The 20125-nt window shown below is 43.9% G+C and overlaps 2 protein-coding genes across 3 annotated transcripts in view; one reads left to right on the top strand and one right to left on the bottom strand.

The window, feature by feature from the left end:
• Positions 1-20125, top strand: part of syt8 (synaptotagmin VIII) — a 351409-nt gene that overhangs the window by 150945 nt on the left and 180339 nt on the right. The gene's annotated exons all lie outside the window — the stretch shown is intronic.
• LOC144684835 (cytosolic 5'-nucleotidase 1A) overlaps positions 14097-20125 on the bottom strand; it is a 50800-nt gene continuing 44771 nt past the window's right edge. For both annotated transcript variants that reach the window (XM_078549122.1, XM_078549121.1), the window contains exon 7: positions 14097-19198. In XM_078549122.1, the coding sequence (XP_078405248.1) occupies positions 18893-19198 (306 nt within the window). In that variant the 3' untranslated portion in view covers positions 14097-18892. The remainder of the gene's footprint in view (positions 19199-20125) is intronic.

Below are 20125 nucleotides of genomic sequence, written 5' to 3'. Positions count from 1 at the left end.
GACTCTGGAGGAATCATAACTCTTGAGGCCTTGCAGGTATCAGGCAGCCTTCCAGAAGGGGGAGGAGGCCAGGAGTTCATATTCAACCCCCAGGGGAGCCACCTGTAGGAAGACAGGCAGAGGCACAAGGGGCGCAGGGCCAATAGGAAGTGCATGGCAGAAGGGGCTGCAGAAGATGCCACTGTCCTGCTGCCAGGGTTTACAGGTGACGATGCAGCTACCTCAATATGTCAGAGGTGCAGTGCCAAAGGAGGCTCTGTCTCTCAAGGGAGACAGTGACTTCCATCTGTCAGGTGATTGGCCCTGAGATCAGCTCCAACTGCGTGGTTGGATACCCCATGCCAGTGGCATTGAAGGCCATGGTTGCCCTCAACTTCTATGCCTCTGGCTCTTTCCAGAGGTTGTGGGTGATCTTTGTGGTGTTTCCCAGTCAGCTGTCCACACTTGTGTCAAGCTGGTGACAGACGCTCTGTTCAGGCATGCATTGATTTTCATTCACTACTGCTTGGATGAGGCCAGCCAGTCAGAGCGAGCCAGAGGCTTTGCAGCGATTGCTGGGATCCCCCAGGGTGCAATAGACTGCACACATGTGACCATCAACGCACCAGCGGGTGAGCCGGGAGACTTCGTCAACAGGAAGGGCTTCCACTCCATGAACATGCAGATAGTGTGTGACCATAGGATGCAGATTTTGCAAGTCTGTTCAAGGTACCTAGTCAGCTCCCATGACGCATATATCCTGAGACACTCCCAAGTGTCGAGGCTCTTCAGTGCTCCAGCCCGGCTAGATGGATGGCTGATGGGTGACAAGGGCTACCCCCTCAAAAGGTGGTTCATGAGGCCCCTCCGTCATCCAAGAACAGAGGCTGAGCAGCGGTACAACAGGAGCTATGCCTCCACAAGGAGAACCATTCTCAAAATGCACTTCCGATGCCTGGACTGCTCAGGGGGCGCACTCCAATATCCCCCAGATCGTGTGTCACTGATAGTGGTTGCATGCTGTGCTCTCCACAATCTGGCACTGGAAAGGGGGGATGCAGTGGTGGAAGATGTAGACGCAGAAGCTCTGGCTGCACACGACGAGCCCAGTAGTGAGTCCGAGGATGAGCACGCTCAGGAGAACGCTGAGAGGATAGACGCTGACCCGGGCAACCTGCAGGGAGGCAGGGACACCCTGGAGGCTTTGATCCAACGCTCCTTCAGCTAGCCTATCAAAGATGAACCTCCAATACATGCCAGGGCTGCAGGCTCCATACTCGATATCTGAGAGCAACATTTGCCTGGTTAGGAACATTAATTATGTGCCTTGTTAATAAAGCTCAATATCAAACAAGTCACTCATAACATCCACTTCACCTGCAGAACTAATGAAGTACCCAGAGGCTTGTTGAGAACCAAAACATTTAATGATTGTTCAACTTGCATACAGAAATGAAAGTCCATTAAAAGGTGTTGAACAGCACACCTACTTAAAAACAGCTGAAACGGGGGGGCAAAAGAAAACCACCAGTGATAAGGCCGTGGTGTGCCTAAGGTGATTTACGTTTATGTTTGCGGGTGCTACGTCTAGGTGCTCCCCCCTTGCTGGCACCAGCATTGGAGACAGCCTGCTCAATCTGCTGTCCTGTTGGCCTTGATGACCTCAGCGGGCGTCCTCTGGCCCGTGGAGCCTGTGCTTGACCCCGACTGGGAGGGAGCGGCCAGTGACACAGCTGGCATCTCCCCAGTCGCCGCAGCATCATCATATGCCACGGTCAGTGGCAGAGGGGCGGAGGAACTACTGCTGTCATCCGGAACGCCCTGGGTGGAGCCCGCAGAGACGACAGGCAGCTCGTGCACCAATGTGAGGTTGCTTTGGACCTCCATGCTCACCATTAATGGATGGGCACCTAGCTGGGATAATGGATGCCCAATGCATCTCCCACATTGACACTGACCATCTGAGGTCATTACCAGTGTGAGGGTTTGCAGGTCCAAGCACATCCTTCCATTATCCTGATTGTTCTCCTGGAGGAACCTCTTCATGAGAGTTGCCACTCTCTCCATGGAGGAGACATTGCACTTGGCCATGAGGGTCATTGCATTGCTCATGCTCTGCATGGATTCCTCCATCACGGAGATCATGGCACACATTCCCTCATGTATCTCCGCCAGATCCTCCCACACACCCTGCTGGACTTCCAGCATCTGCTGCATCAGGGACGATTCTGGGGGCACATCATCAGCCACTGACTGAGCATGTTTCCAGTCTCCAGCAGTTCTTGGATTGCCGGCGCACTGGGCACTCTCTATCTCCGCCTGCACCTCAAGCGAGTGTGAAGTGCCCTCACCGCTGTGCCCCGGGAGACTAGCCGACGATCTTATCCCCACCGAGGTGCTGGTACCTGCGCTGGTGCCTGCCTGGCTGAGAGGGTGTGACGCTGGTGCGTTTATATCTTCTGGGCCCTCAGGTGTCAGTGGCAGTCCCTCTGCCTCCTGCGTGTGGGCATGCTCCGGTGAGGCTGAAAGGAAGAACAAGTACACTTGATTAGTAGAAGTCGTTACACTGTTAATGTGCATGCCTGGCCTCCAGATCAGGATGCACTCCTCCTTCCATTATCAATGGGAAACCCATGTTGGAGACTGAAATCAATATATCAACAGTGGAATGTTTGCACTGACAGACATTGTGACCTCAGTGCACCGCACTCTTACCTCCCAGTGACACCCCAACCTCACCGCGGCCGGTTGATCTGGGCACATGTCACCTCTTCAGCTTGAGAGCCTCCTGCTCGTTTCTGGTCATGATGAGAAGGTGGGGCTGCCCTCCACCAGTCTGCAGACCTCTCTGCATTATTGTGTGCTGTCTTCAGGAGAGAGGAGCATTGATTAGTCCGCCCTGTACCTGCATTGCCATTGCAGCCTCACCACCCCCACCTGAGTGAAACATTGCAGGGCTCATCTGATTCATGATCCTGGAGCCGCAATACACTCATTCCAAGCAGCCTGGGCTGACCCTCTTGCCCAGATGCTGCCCCCATCACATTTGCCACTCACACTCTAAGACCTTCCAAACCCATGAGCACTGCCACCTAGAAGGCCTAGGGCAGCAGATGGATGGGTACACTGCCACCTGGAAGTTCCTCTCCAGGTCAGCCAGCATCCTGGCTTTGAAATGTTTCGGCGCTCCACCACTGTGGCTTGGTCAAAATCCTGGAGCTCACCCCCAAACACTACTGTGGGTGTTCCTGCACCACATGCAGCGGATACAGAAGGCAGCTCAGCATCACCCTCTCAATGGCAACTAGGGGTGGGCAATAAATGCTGGCCCACCCAGTGAAGGCCACATCCCGTGAATGAATTAATGCAAAAACAAAATTCTGAGTTGGGGGGGTGGCCAACCTAACCACTGTGCTAAGTGACCCATGTCAACACGGTACTCACCCTTCCTGATTGCAAGAGGTCACTAAACCACTTGCGGCACTGCACCCAGGTGCGTCTCACTACATTGAGGGAGCTGACTCTTCCTGCCACCTCCTTCTAGGCATGTTTTGTATGTCGGGTGGCCTTCCCCTCCCGTCCCTTGGCACAAGGATCTCGCGGCGTGCTGCCACCTCCTCGAGGAGGGCAGTGAGGCACTCACCCGAAAACCTTGGGGCAAACTGCCCCGCCGACCTACAAACCTGCCTGGCCTGCTCTCTGAGAGTGCTATCTGACATCCTCCTATGCGACCTTGGAAACTGCCTGTGCCGTTTATGAATGGGCTGCTGAGTCGCCATTGGACCCAGTGGTCATTGGCCTCCCGCCGCTGCTTAATTGGCCTGCCCTTGTAAAATGGCGATGTGGAGCCGATCGCAGGCGGTGATCGGCTCCGTGCCCACCCATGCCCACCCAGCCCGCCCGCCATAAGTAAAATCCTGGCCGCAGTGTCTGAAGAAAGCAGATGAGTTGTTAACAAAGAGAAACGCAACTCCAAGGTGCGCAAAAAGCAAATCTAATGGAGATAGCCAAGTACCAGAAACACAGAGCGCTACTACTATTCCTCCAAACATGGCAGACCCAAATGTAGAAGAACTGTCAAGCCTCAAGACCTTATAAAGTCAGAGACTTGAGGCGGGGAAGAAGGGATTGCACATAAAGATTGTATTGTTATACTCAATCGGAAGGGAGGAAAGTTTTCTTTGGAGAAGGAAGGGGGATGTTGTAGGATGTGTGTGCCTGCATGCCATTGTAATGTAAAGATGCTTGGCAGAGCAAGAGTTAACGTGGGACTGGTCAATAGCACTGTATGATGTAGAGAGTCACATGGTAATAGTCTAGGGAGAACACTCCAGGAGCAGCCTACCTGCATGGCAGCAGCACCATGCAGGACAGTAACATGGGATCTGTAAATAGTTAAAGACGACCAATAAAGGGGTTCATGTTTAAACATACATGACACTCTCATTAATGAGTCACAATAACCGAACCCATATTACAACACTTTTGCAGCAAGCACTTCTCAATATAAATGGTAATGTTTCCAATAATATTTTTTATTTTATCGTAGAACACCAGAATGCTTTCCGGTCATTATTGCAGCCTCATCAGTGCAGACCCCAATGTAAAATCCAACAACTCGAAAATTTCCTCTGACTTTGTTGTTGTCTTGAGCTCTTTGTAAAACAAAATGTCTTCTTTAATGTCCTATTCCACACATACCGAACAGAGACGAATAAATTTTAAATGTTTGTTGATTCAAGTTGTACAGCATTGTCATGCAGACATTACAAAATTATAACCCAGAATCTCCATTCTCCAGGGGATCGTACCCAGGAGGTAACCCAGAAGATGTGCTGGGGGGCACCCAAAAGTCCCCACACAAGAACTGCAGGGCAATTGCCCAGGAAGTTTAAACTCATGACAGGCAATTTCCATGCACTGGGAGCTATCCAATATGCTGATTTAAATTGGAGACTTTGGATGGTTCCAACTGTATTAGCAGAATAGTTACCCAAGAAAAGTTAGAAGGATTAAAGCCACTTCAAACTCCTGGGTAACTATACAAGTGAACACTCCAATCCCCCTTTGGATCCCCCGACTACACTCCAAAACCCCCCACTAGACCACCCAACTACACCTCCCCCAAACACCTCAACCTCAACTAACCCCCAATCCCAAACTACCCTTCTGACCCCTGAATACTCCCCCACCCCACCTGACTACCACCAGACAACCATCCTCACCCTCTGACTACTCCCCCACAACCCTCCCCACTCCCCGACTACTCTCTTATTCCCTGATCCCCCATCCCACCATCCCCGACTACCCTCCCCAACCTACCAACTACCCATCCTACCTCTTGACTACCCTCCCAACTACTCTTCCCACCTCCCAACTAACCTCCACAACAGCTGACTACCTCCCACTTTCCTGACTAATCCCAACCCTGTACCCCCACCGACTAACCAGCCTACCTACTCAACCCACGACATCCCCTACGACCCATCCTACCTTCTCCCCACTGATCCTAGCCCCCCGGCCCACCCTTTCCTCACCCCACCCATACTACCCCCTCAAATCATCTTACCCGCCCCATCCCTATCCCCCATCCTACTCTCACCCACCCCCCCCACCCCACCAGCCTACTTACCTTATACAGTTACCTTCTCCCTGGTTTCTCAAAGTTGCCGAGACCTTTAAACTTACCTGCTTTAAGGCAGCTAGTGCTGTAAAAAGGGTGCATGGCTTCACTTCCCCTGACTCTGTTGCCCTGCACTGAAGAGTCCCAGGAGCAGGTACCCTGCATATTTCTGAGGAGGCCCGAGTTTGAAGGTCAGATGAGAAATGTGCAGCTCCTGACTAAGATAAGTAAAAAGGAGCGGAGTGGCACTCTGATTGCCACTCTTCGGAAGTTTTGGCCCATTATCTTCTGACATTAAATCATTTGCCATCAGTATTTTTTCCAGTTCCTTGGTCTTTTGTGCATCAAACATTTCCTTTCTGATTTCAATGAGTCACAGCATTATGAACTCCTTTGCAATCGCATGCAATTATTTTGCTTCTGTGTGACGACATAGGAAGGGAATACAAGATTTTTATGAGCTATAGTTCTGGATTTTGTTACTGTTTTAATACCAACTGGTTTTTAGCCTTTCGCTCAAACAATAAATGTTGCCTGTCCTTAGATTTTTTGTTCTTGGTAATTAAATGCCCCTGAAATTTCAAAGGCTCATTGGACAGTACTTGTGCACAAATTACACATTACAGTTAAGATTTATCTTCACTTCCAGTACATAGAAAACTGAAATCCAAGTAGCCATCTTTGTATATTCCTTTATTTTGGTGGATTAATTGTGGCTTTATAATTTTACTTACACCTTCACCTCTTCGGTGTTCTTCAGCCCTTTGTTATGATCCCTGTAGATACCTATAACTTCTAAAAAGAGCTTTGAGTTCCCAGTGACTGACTCAAAGGATCACATGACAAGATTTCACATTAAGACTTTTACTGTAACAAACACACTAAAAACAACATTGACTAAACATTACTTAGTAGGCAATTAGTACTCTAAACTACAGTAGATGTCTCCCCTTAACTTCTTAACACAAATGAAACCCCCCAAGCCGCGTTTATAAATTACACCACCCTCTCCGCAGAATTGTAGTCTTTACAAGAACAAGTCCAAAGTTACCCTCAGCTTCCAAAGCTCGCTCCTCCCTATTTTGCTAAGGTGTAACATCTGGTGTCCATTGAAAATCATTTCCCTCAGTCTTCAGAGAATCCCTGAAATGACTTACACTAGTAAGGCCCACTCCAGCGACTTCTTCTGGCCAAACCAGGGCAAATCTTCCAATATCTATTAAATTTACACTGGTCCGGCTTCTCCAGATAGAGAATGTGCTCCAATCCACATTCTGCCTGGTGGCTTGTAGAGAGCAGCCTTTTCCCACCAGCTGCTGTTTTCCCGTCTCTGTCGCCAGGACTCTCACTCTCTCTCTCCACAAGGCCTTTGAGTCAGCAAGTCTGCAATAGCAAGGCCAGCTGCTCTTTCCTTTGTGTGCAGCTGTGAAAGCTGGATTTGGCTTTCAAAAGGACTTGACCTGGGCCCCCGTCCCCATGGCAACCAGTTTACAAAGGCATATTGCCAGGCAGAATGAGTGGGAGGCCACATGCTCCATTTTATCTTGAATTAAAGCAGACTGTGTAAAACATAACCATCTTCTAAAACCTTACACTCGTAACGCCTTAAAGTTGAACTTGATGAAAGCTGTTTTCTATCATTTTTCTATGGGTTTTGTTTTGAAGTTGATGTTCATATTAAAAATGTATCCATTATTAATATTTATTGTGTGTACCTACAGTGATTTTTCCTATACTTTGTCATTTTTTTTTGCTCCTGTTGAAGTACCCTAACGCATCTTGGGTAAAGAATTTAATAGGTCCTAAATTTGCAGCCCAGGATCTGTACCACCCCATCAACCATTGGTTCGACAAGAAATGAACCAGGAACAACAAATGTAGTGCTCATGAGGGCCTCATTTTGTGCATGCCTGTCAGAAAGGACTAAAACTTAATGTCTATATCTTCCAATTCAGAAACAGAATTTCCCTCTTATTTCAATTCCAAATATCAACATGGTGATGAAAACCAGTGACTTGAATTAGTAGCATTAGTAATGGAGGTAGATGGCACATGACAGAAACTGGGAAAATAAAGAGGGCCCTAAGTGACTTTACCCATCTGACCTTATCACTATAATTCCTTTAGTGACAAATGGAGCTCCCTCTTTTTCCTCCCTAGCACAGGCCACTTGGCTCCAGACCTCATTACAGTCCTGACCCAAACATAGACAAAAGAGCTGAATTCCAGGGTGTGGTGAGAGTGACGGCAATTGATTGAGTGTGGCACCAAAGAGCGCTAGCAAAATTGAAAGCAATGGGAATCAGGGGGAAAGTCTCCAATGGCTTGAGTCATACCTAGCACAAACGAAGATGGTTGTGGTTGTTGCAGGCTAATCAGCTCAGGCCCAGGACATTGCTGCAGGGGAGGGTCCTAGGCCCAACAATCTTTATCTGCTTCATCAATGACCTTCTCTCTATCATAAGGGAGATGGTGGTGTAATGGTATAGTCACCAGCCAGAGGCCAAGGCTATTGACACTAGGGGTTTGGGTTCAAATCCCACCACAGCAGCTGGTGGAATTTGAATAATTAATTTTTTGAAAAAGGCCTGGAATTGAAAGCTAGTCTCAGTAATGGTGCCATGAAGTTAACATCAGTTGTCGTAAAAACCCATCTGGTTCACTAATGCCCTTTCGGGAAGGAAATCTGCTATCCTCACCTGGTCTGAACTATGTGTGACTCCATCAATGTGGTTGACTGCACTCTGAAATGGCTTAGCAAGTCACTCAGTTCAAGGGCAATTAGGGATGGACAACAAATGCTAGCCTTGCCAGCAATACCCACATGAAAAGAATTTTAAAAATCGTAAGGTCAGAAGTCACAATGCTTGCTGAAATTGCAGTGTTCAGTACCATTTGCAACTCCTCATATGCTGAAGCAGTTTGTGCCCATATGCAGCAAGACCTGCACAACATTCAGGCTTTTGTACCACACAAGTGATAGACAATGACCAGAGAGAAATCAACTACCTCCCATTGATGGCATTAACAAGGCTGAAATCCCGCCCCCCCCCCGCCATCATCAACATCCTGGGGTTTACCATTGAGCAGAAACTTAACCAACCATATAAATACTGTGGCTACAATAGTGGGTCAGAAGCTGGGAACTCTGCACTGAGTAACTCACCTTCTGACTTCTAAAAGCCTTTCCAATTGTCATGAAAGTATAACATTTTTTATAATACTTTTCTGGTTTATTGTAAAGTAGGTTAATGGAGGTAAGTATAGTTGGGTCTGTCTGTGTGATTTAATTACATTTGGAGTCAAGTAGGCTGCAAGCTTTAACTCATCAAAAAAAGCTAGGTGCTTGACAAGCTAATGAGTAAACATGGATGCTGGCTTAGCTGTAAGGTGTGAAGGGAATTTGTATTTTTTGATAAATGAAGGGAGATTTGGATTTCAAAGGGATTTTAGTCTATTTACAACTAGCTAGATAAGCAAGGCTAAGGAATGTATTTATTTTCCCAAAGGTTACAGATAAAAAATAGTAGCAAAAGGAAAGTTTTTTTATTTTGTGAGGAAGATACAGTTTCAAAGACATATGAAACAATGGAATTTACATGTTAAAAAGAGAGAAACATATATAAAGGAGAATGAAGGGCTATGTGTGAGAAGAAGGCCATGTGAAATCTAACAGAAGTGTCTGAAATAGCCTCAATGAAGCCTCCAGTATTTGTGCATAAGGCTGCTGTCTACCGAAACTGAAGCTGAAACTGGAGAAAAGCCATTTAGAATTCGACTGTCCGGGGTATTGTGTTAATTTTCTGGATCTGTTTAAAATCTAAAAGATGTTGCCTTAAAGGGAGTGTAACTGGGATTCAGGTTAATTAGGAATTTTAGGAGTTATTATAGTAGTAATTGTAGTCTAATGAATGTGCATGACATATTTTATTTTGTTAATAAGTATTTTAATTTAATTTTTTTAAATCTCTAAAAATCTTGGTGGACTTATTACTTCTGAATTCAGTGCATGCATCTCAAAATAAATACAAATTGCAAAATCACTGTGATAGCATGGTCAAGTTTCCCTTGTGGATTTGGTCCGCCTGGCACACGTCATCTGCCAAGTCATGACACAAATTCACAAGACACTAGTCAGAAGTATGATGGAATATTCTCCACTTCCCTGGATCAGTGCAGCTCAAACAACGTTTGAGAAGCTCAAGACCATCCAGGACAAAGCAGCTAATTTCATTGGCACCCCATCCATCATCTTAAATATTTGCTCCCTCCATCACTGGCGCACATTTGCGACGGGGTGCACCATATACAAGATGAACTGTGGCAACCCATTGGGGCTCCTTTGACAGCATTTTCCAAACCTGTGACCTATCCCACCTAGAGGAATGAAGGCAGCAGACACATGGGGACCACACACTTGCAATTTCCCCTCCAAGCCACACACACACCATCCTGACTTGGGACTATATTGCCGTTCCTTCACTATCACTGGCTCAAAATCCTGGAACTCCCTCCCTAACAACATTGTGTGTGTACCTACACCACATGGACTGCAACCATTCAAGAGGGTGGCTCGCTACCAGTTTAGCAAGTGAAATTAGGGATATGAGATAAATGCTGGCATTGCCTGGGATGCTCACATCCCATGAATGAATAAAAAAGAAAAAATTTGTTCAGGTCAAGTGTTAGAGGTTGCCCCTTGTAAACATAGCATCGTTACTGGTTTAACAGATGTATGTACTGCAGATTGCCTGATGTGCAACATGCCCTCAGGGTGGATTGAAAGGAGTGAATAACATAAAAGCTTCATATTATGATAACCTTTACTTCAACAAGGTCCATTCTTATTTCAGGTGTTGCCTACAGGTCACCCTGCAGCTGATGGTACAACTGCATAACAGCATGTCTTGTGAAACATGTCTTGATGGCACCAGTGAGCTACAATCCATGGGAACTGCATTTTTAGAAAGAAAATAAAGACCAAAGATTGTGGAGGTGAACAAATAATTCCTAGTAAACAAGATCTAACCTCTGCATCCTTGGTTACTGACAACACCTGAACAATACCCGGTGGTCTTTGGTTTTGAGGCCTGAGTTTATGTTGGGCATTCAATGTCTTTCCCCTCCATCTGCAAGAAATATGGGGTGTCCACTTTTGTCATAATTAAATAATGGGTGCAAAAGGGTAATAGTTGAACTGGTATATCCCAGAGGTTTGGGAGTTGTCAACTAATGTTTGTACCCTATGAGAAAGGTATACAAAATCTTCAGATACAACTATCTTCACCTTTCTCTTAATGCTAGCAAAGTTCTCCACAGTTAAGCTCAAGGGACTGTGAGTCTCAGTTAGGAACCTTCCACCATACAACTTGCTTCTGTTTGAGGGTGTCCTCAACTCCATATAGGGCCATCATACTTTGGGCACCTGTTGCAGCAGAAACATCAACTCTTCATCATTAAAGGGAGCAATGCTACCCATGTTTCTCCAGTCTTATACGACAAATAGTTTCTAGTTTTTTTGACCCCAGTAATGGATGCATGAGGAGACAAGAGACTACGCCTGAATGAGACAGAGACTGAGTGAGTAACAAATTACGTTCACATGGCAAGTCCTGGTAGGTCTTTTTCAGCTTTATGTATAGATTAAGAGTCAAGCTCTGACATAGAACTAACAACCTTCAACTAAGTTAGACTACCTAGTTAAAGAGGGAACTGCTTGGTCATGGCAGTTATGTCAATCAGCTGAAAGTAATTATTTCAATTGGTGTCAATTACTGTAGCAGGAAGCTAAACTAGCTGGTGACTCATCAGAGGGTCTATATAAGAGACAAGCTTTTCAAACAACATGGTAGTAAGGGACACATGAGGAGATAATGTCAAAGACAGACTGAGTAGTGAATTAGATGCACATGGGAATTTGGTGCATGGGGGAAAGAGGTGCTTTAAGTAAGGTTTATTGCAACTTGTAAAGTATGTTAAGTATTAGTTGGATTTATCTAGTGGGGTACTGCAAGTATCAGTGTTAGGAGAGGTGTCAGCTGTGGCTCAGTTCATAGCACCCTCGCCTTTGAATCAGAGGGTTGTGGGTTCATGTCCCACTCCTGGAAACCAAGAACTGTGATTGTACTCGAAAAGAGTTGCAATCTGTGACTGTTGATAACTTGAAAGAGTATCAGTGTTAGGTCTGCAGCTGTTCACAATCTATATAAATGATTTGGATATGGGGACCAGTTGTCATATTTCCAGCTTTGCTGATGATGCCAAATTGGGTGGAAATGTAAGTTGTGAGGAGGATGCAAGGAGGCTTCAAGATGACTTGGAGAGGCTAAATGAATGGACATGGCAGATGGAATATAATGTGAATAAGTGTGAAGCTATTCACTTTGGTAGGGAAAACAGAATATTTCTTAAATGGTGAGAGGTTGGGAAGTGCAGGTGTCCTCGTTCATGAGTCACATGCAGGTGTAACAAGCATTTGAAAAGCAAATGGTATGTTGCCCTTCATCGCAAAGGGGTTTGAGGCAGGAGTAAAGGTGTATTGCTGCAGTTATATAGACCCATGTGAGACCTCACCTGGAGTACTGCGTATAGTTTTGGCCCCTTACCTAAGGAAAGATGTACCTGCCATAGAGGCAATACAATGGAGGTTCACCAGATTAATTTCTGGGGTGTTGAAGTTGTCTTATGAGGAGAGGCCAAGGCTGTATTCCCTAGAGTTTTGAAAAATGAGGGATGACCTCATTGAAACTTACAAAATTCTTACAGTGTGTGACAGGCTGGATTTAGATACGATGTTCCCCTGGCTGGAGAGTCTAAAACCAGAGGACATAACCTCAGGATAAGGGGTAGGCCATTTAAAACTAAGATGAGGTGGAATTTATTCACTTAGAGGGTGGTGAATCTTTGAAACCAGAAGGCTGTGGTAGCTCAATCATCGAGCATGTTCAAAACAGAAATTGATAGATTTCTGGAGACTAATGACATAAAGGAGTATGGAAATAGTACGGGGAAGTGGTGTTAAGGTAGATGATCAGCTATGATCTAACTGAATGGTGGAGCAGGCTCGACTGGCTGAACGGTCTTCTCCTGTTCCTGTGTTCCGAACCACAATTTTCTCTTTAATGGCTAACTAAAACTCATTTAAGATTTTCAGGACCTCAGCCAGGCCAAGTTCCCTGGGCAAGTTTGTCTTGTGCCTGCAAGCTTATTCAAACATAGGGAGGGAACTCCCATTGAAAACATTTGGCCAGGCTTGCCCTCTACATTGCAGTTGTAGGTGAGCCTGAGCAATGGGCCCACTTAACCACACCTTTGTCAGAAAATCCAGGAATGGGTGTCTAGGGCTTACATCTGAAGAATAGTCACTTGGGTGCGCCATTAGAAAGCTGAGGATGAGAAGTCAGAATTCAAGAAGAGTCAGTGTCTTCAGCAGAAAGTGTGTGCAGTTTTGGTACTTGTGCTTCAATACACACTGGTGAACAAACTTTTTGTGCCAGTGAGTAGGCCAGATGGTGCCTATATTTTAAAGCAGATTTAAAGCACCTGCAGTAAATAAATGATCTAGTGTTTACTTTAAAACACCTATTAGAAAATCTATGCAAGTGAGTTCTTCTCTACTCTCCTGAAGGTATTAACTCATGGCTTGGGTACAGTCCCAATTAGCTCCTTCTCAGCGATTGCGTAGTGCCTTTGATGCAATTAAGTGTCTCAAATACCTGAGGTGTAAAGAAAAAAAATGGAAACTGAGCCAAAGAAGAACATTTTAGAGAGGATGGCCGATGGCTTGGTCAAAAAGGTGGTTTGTAAGGAGTGAAGAGGAAAGGCAAAAAGACTTTGGGGAATTCTAGGGCATGGGGCTTAGGCTGCTAAAGGCATGGCCGCTAATGGCAAATCAGAATCGAAGGGAGAAAGATGCCTAAAGTCAGAGAAATGGAAGAGCGGGACAGGGTACAGTAGTTGTAAATCTGCAGATTAGGGAGATAAGGAAGGGTGAGGACATGGAGTGATTTAAACACAAGGATGGCCATTTAAAATTTGAGGCATTGAGTCTATATAGGTCAGCAAAGATAGAAATGATAGGTGAGCAGAACTTGGTGAGGTATAGTTTACAAGCAGTATGAACTGGTTTACAGATGGAGACTGGATGAGGGAAGCCAGCCAGGAGAGCACCTGAATAGTTGATTCTGGAAATGACAAAGGCATGGATAAGGATTTCAGCAGCAGATGGGTAGAGGCGGATGATGTTACAGAGAAGGCAGTGCTCGTTATGGGGTGAATATTGGGTCGGCAGCTCAGCAAGAACAAGCTAGTCACTTTACATTCACTTCTTTTGGACTGTTAGTTTATTCCTGACAAGCAGTGCTCTATCACAAAAATTTGATACGTTTATTGTGATAAGTTGATACATTCAAAGTCTCTACACTTCCACTGTACACACAGCTCCATTGCGAGGTGAAGGCAATTACAGGCTTGAAAGAGTACAAAAACAACAGCATTTTGTAAAACCTGTTGGGTTTATTGTAGATGTTGACAGCATTCATCAACTCATTTTTGTATAGTACAGAATAAATAGCAATCTAGGCCCCTAGCTGTTTCCCAACTATTTTACATAATACCATCAAAAAGCTAATGTATTATAAATCGGAATATAACTGAATTATTCTCAGATCTAGGAAAAACAACTTGATGAAACCACCTGGTCTTTTCTTGCCTTTGTATAAGTGCAAGGACAACATTTTCTGAATAAGGAACTATACTGCTTATAATAGTATTGAATAGTGTTGCATAATTTGATTAAATACAGCTTAATCTAAATTACATTTTGCATGGAACCCAATCCTCAAGAATGAGCTTTTCAGCACTGATTGGCAACAACTGAAACCTAATTCCCAATAACCTTGGCTAGGAAAACATGACTCAGGCTACATTATTTAAAAGGATGAAAGCCCAGTTGGATACTGAAAAAATAATTCTCACCTCACTCCTCTTTGTGAAACAAAATATAGGCTGCGCTGTGTTCTTATTATGTGCATACAAAATGCACTACTCCTCCACCATTATAAATATATGACAGTATATTTGATTTTGATGGTGCATCCCTGGACCGGGCAGAACTTAATCCACTTACCCCACTATCCTATCCCAAATCCTGCAGGTAGACTTATTAATTTGTAAGGCTGGTTGTTCATTCTCCAGGTAACACTTAAAGGGGTGGCCACTCGCCTGAAGCGATAGGATGATGGTGCAGCCCCTCACTTCTCCATGAAAGGATCAAGACTGCTCAGGCCAACAAATGCAAGAATTTAAAAGACTTTCTGGATAGATTCTTCATGGTAGGCCCTTGATTCAAGCTATAACAATCCCTCTAGGGTCAACTGTTCTAAAATTTGTTCTGAGTGAGGCCCACATAGCACACAATTTCTTGTAGACAGAGACACTTGAGTTATCTGGCAGTATCTCTGGGGCAGCTCAGGAAAGGCACCTCCCCAAGAAAACATCAGTATAGAGTGGAGAATTGCCTGCCTCCTCAAATGGAGTTCAGGATCGCAGTTGTAAAGGGACAGAAACACCACTTTCCAGCTAAGCATCCTAATTCCATCCCATGAACCAGTGGAATTTCTGGGCTAATGTGCGATATTACCCAGTCACATGTATAGAGGGTTTGCTATTCCTCTGTTAGATACATAGCATGTGAAATTTTCCTACAAGATCTTTATTTACTATAGAAACAGGATGTGTTATTATCCTATAAGATCTCCATTACCCATATTTACAGTGCTATTTTTCTACAAGATCTATACTTACGAAGATTGATAGTTACAATATAACCACAGCCTTATAAAATATTCAGTCCTAGTGACTGTGGAACTAAGTACTTAATTTTTTTTGCTGATCTAAATCGAAATTTAGATTATCTAAATTAGTTGGCACTTTGGCTTTGATCTTGCAATTTATGACACCATCTAATCTACTGTATGGTATTTCCTTATAACATTATCTCAGATACTGTAAGGTTGATAAGATGTCCTTTATTTCACATAATTCAAGCTATATTACAGACTGCATTTTTATATCATTTTCTTCAAACCTAAAAAGGCCATTAGGTGATACGTTTAAGCAAGCTATTGTTTTAAAATCGCAGTATGATACCTAGCTATAGGGTCCAGAACTTCTAGGCACAATGTCTTGTCTGCAGGGAAAAAGTTGGAACAGTATCAAAATAAAAAAGTGTTTCATTGCATTTCTATTTTTCCAATCATCATCACCTTTAATTGACGGGACGGTACCATGCGGCCTTTGGACATAAACCTTCTCAATTCCTGAACAACAGAAGTTGCCTTTCTGAAGTGGCAGACTGGTTGGTACAACTTTTTCTGCCTTCATTCCTTCTGCCACAAGAGTATAGGGTTGTAATATCATTAGCAGCAGCCATTGCATAAGCAAGAACACAAAGTCTCACATACCAAGGACTTGTAAGATACCATTCAAACAGGAGTGCAGTGGGTGGAGCCTTAAATTCTCTGCATATATTGGAGAACCTTTGCAGTTAAGGAAAATCCAAAAATCTCTTTGGTTTTATAATTTATCAATAGTTTTCTCTCCAAAACAAAATGGTTGTGATCATTCAGCAGGGACAATATCAGCAACTACATTGTTGGGAATTTGTTCTCAAGCTGGAAGAATATAACTTGGAATGTTGTAATGCTCAAATGCATTTTTGGATGTGCTCTGTTAGTTCAGTTCCACTTATAGCAGCTTCTGCAATAATGAAACATTGCCATTTGTGATGATCAATTGGTAATCATTGCTCCCTTCTCTGTTCTGAATATATTGCTTTCTTTCTAGAGTAATGTTCCATTGGTACCAATGCCTCAAACAAAATAATTCTCTTCGTGCAAACATAGACAGTAAATACCAAGTCATTTGTGTATGAGGAGAATATAACCAGGACTCGGGCCACCTTCACTTGACATCCATACATATGCACTCATTGGAAGAGTTACCAGATGGTGATTTGGAGGAAACCCAAGTCAATGCCCTCCTCCCTAATCCAGGCAAGTTAATGCAAACTGCAGCATCCCTGGTCTAGATCATCTAACTCAACACAGAACAGAGATCAAACTTGGGCTTTCCTGGTCTATATGGCTCACCCATGCAGTGTATAAACTCATGAGCCACTAAGGGGGGAGGGGGTAAATAATCAGTAAATATATTAAAAAAGGACATCATCTGTAAAGAAAAACAAATCTAAGCTAAGGAATAAGGCTCATTTTATATTCAGATACATATGTTTATGAAGCCAATATAGAACATAAGAAATAGGAGCAGGAGTAAGCTATGTGGTCCCTCCAGCATGCTCGGCATACTGCTGGAATGCAAGTAGCCTGTGGGTTGAGCACATTGGATGTGTTTGGTCTCTCGTCATGACTCATTTCCTAGATTCCACTGCCAACCTAATTCAAGTTGCACCACAAACCTTAAAGATTACAAAGACATCTATATTATCCTCAAATGCCTCTAATCCCAATCCCTAAATTACACATATAGTTTGTCAGCATCACAAATGTAAAAGGAAGACAAATGAAAGAAAATACTCAATGTTTAAATCCCTCACCTAAAAAACTTCTCAGAGCTCTAAAAATGACACGGAGGCCAAAAAGGACAGCTAAAGAAGCTTAGTGGCTGTTTGATCTATTCTTTAAGCATAATATTTCACTGTGGATGGACCAAGAACAGTTCTTTGTTTTTTCTTAGTTAACCTTTGAAAATGTTCTCTGTTGCAGGACCCCTGTACACCCTCTATTCCAGCAATGCAACAGTATAGGATAATGTAAAACAAAGCCTGGATTCCTTCCTGGAATCTGTCCACCTTCCAATGCTTGTATTAGCATAGCTGCAAATTGATACGAGTTCCACATGTAGTGCTGCTCATCAGATTCTCCAACTTTAACGTTTATTGGCAAATTGGAGAAGATACAGGGCTCCACAGAGGAGGAACTATTCTGTGTATAAGCAACTGTCACTATTTAAAAAAAAAACTCCACAGAGCGCAATTCCAGCAAGGGATCACTTCCCTTTGTGCTGGCTTACTGATAATACCTGTATGGCTTTTAACTACCCAGTGGAAAATCAGAATTGGGAGGCAAGGGGTGTGTGGCTGCCAAACATTCTGCTCAGGTGTCTGTGAGAGGCCTGGATGACTTTTCATTGGCCAGTTGCCTTCCACAAACAGAAGTCACTGGTCAGATAAGTCACACACATTTGGATGAGTTGCCCTGATCCCACAAAGAAAAACACTTCGCTTACCTATTGGGGGCTTCATTGGATGTCGCACAGAAGTCAATGGTCAGTGTGACCATGATGGTTGCTCTGGCCAGGAGGCCATTAAAATCGCCTAGCTTAGTGATAGGACCCTGACGCAGGCAGATGACTCAACCACCTGGCATTTGAACACTTGCAGGGTGGGATCAAAGCAGGAAAAAGAGTTGCTCAATTTTAACTCATGTTTTGCCCTGGAGGCAGTTAAAATGCCTTCAAAGACTTATCGTTTAAAAGATCTCCCAAAATTGTCAAGTTTACAAACAATATTGTAATTTTAGCCAGGCAGTCAAGAATTTGACACCAAACTCCAGTCTAGAAAGCTACAACCCCTTTCCATTCACTTTGGTACAACTCTCCAGTGCTGCCTAAATTCAGGAGAGCTTGAAACAAATTAATGGAATTGCAGGAAACAAAGGAGGTGGAAATAAGAGCCAAAAAAACCTCTACCACTTACAAAATAAAATCAAAGTTCATAAAACATGTTGAAAATCAGCATCTTTAACTTGTTAAAACTTCTGCTTTTATTCCACCAACCAGGACACTGATTTTCTGCTGCAGCACTAGCGTTTTGATTTTTTAAAATGAAATTCTGTGAATTTTGTTTTCACAAGGTGAAAGATGCAAGTCCCAGGAGTGGCACTAAGAGTCAAAAAAACTCCATAATATTTTTACAATCACTCTTCAGCATGTGAAATTAATTTGTATCGTCTACATTGGGATGGAAGGCTTTAATATACAAGGGTAAAATTTCTAAATGTGTGCTTCTTCTGAGGAGCCTCACCTGTTTGGAAGTACATTTTAGCAAATTGTGCATTTGCAGCCCATGGTTTCAATGGACAGAAACTCATAGCCTGTGAATGAAGCTGGTTAGCAAGGCTCTGCTCCTAGAGTGAGCAATCAAAAAATTAACCCTGTAATGCTAGCCAATATTGCTGTCACTGCCCATGAGAAGGGAAGTGCCACTTCAAACTATACACAATCACCTGGCACAAAGGCAGATGGAATTCCATATTCACGTGCCCCTTTGATATTATGTGCATTATCATCAAAGAAAATGTGAGGTTGGATGTGGGCTAAAATTGGGCCTTTTGGAGCTCCTGCCATGAAGAAAGCTTCATCTATCTTGAGTCCCCATTCACGCAGTGTCTTAATGGCTCGTATACCCAGGTCGTTGCCACTTCTCGCCGTCACCAGGTATGTGCAGATCGGGTCATTCTCTTGGTTAAACTTCTTTTTCATCTCTCCAAGAATCATGGCAAACTCCTTCAAAGGGCCCTATCAACAGAACAGTTAAATTATTAATAGGATAACAATGAGCTTTTAAAAAGATTTTAACAGATATTTTAAAGATATAGGTGTTGGGGGTTTACGTAAAATTAAATGAATGGCACCAACTGCAAATGATAAGTAACAAGCCCATGCTTAAATTACTATGACATTATTCTAGTTATATTTTTTTTCCCTTCCTATTTTGAAGCTGCTTACTTACCCTTGGTTACAGCTCACAGGCTTGCTCCGATAGCTTGGGCAATAATTGTGAGGGTCAACAGTGAGTGTCATCAGAAGTTTAGGCTTTGTTGTTCCAGGGATGTAAGCATCACTGGCAATTGCCCTTGAGAATTGTCCTGGCAAAGCCAGGTGAGCCACATCTTTGAGCTGCCGCAGTCCATGTGGTGTAGGTACACCCACAGTGCTGTGAGGAAAGGAGTGGACACCTCACAGTCAACTCTGATAATCTCATAAGTCAAAGTTGATATACAATTACTTTCCAGGGTGAGTGGATAGAGATCGGATCAGAAATTTGGATTGATGCGCCCCAAACTCCCTAACGTATGGGTATTGAGGCAATTGTGGTACTCTCACTGATCCAGGTGAGATCAACTTTGTCACTGCCATACCAGATAGCATGCTGATTGACTAAATCAGCAGCGGTGTTAATTGATTAAGTGAAAATTATTTTTTCCTTCTGCTTGCACAGATTTCCAGTGAATTCCATGCTGTATATTAAAAGCATAAACCATTTTTCATCAGCAAAATGACGTGGATTGTGAACGCATGCTTTTTTTCCCAATTTTCTCCCCTCCTTTCATGAAGGAATGATGAATTATTCTACCATGGGCAAAAAGATGGACTCATGTGCAAGTCCATCAGCAAGTTCACATTACGACACATCATAATGTCGTAATGGAGGAAGAGAACAGC

The sequence above is a fragment of the Cetorhinus maximus genome, chromosome 9 (assembly GCF_964194155.1).
Source record: "Cetorhinus maximus chromosome 9, sCetMax3.hap1.1, whole genome shotgun sequence".
NCBI lineage: Eukaryota > Metazoa > Chordata > Chondrichthyes > Lamniformes > Cetorhinidae > Cetorhinus > Cetorhinus maximus.
The sequence above is the reverse complement of the archived record's forward strand: the minus strand, read 5'-3'. Positions and strand labels throughout refer to the sequence as shown.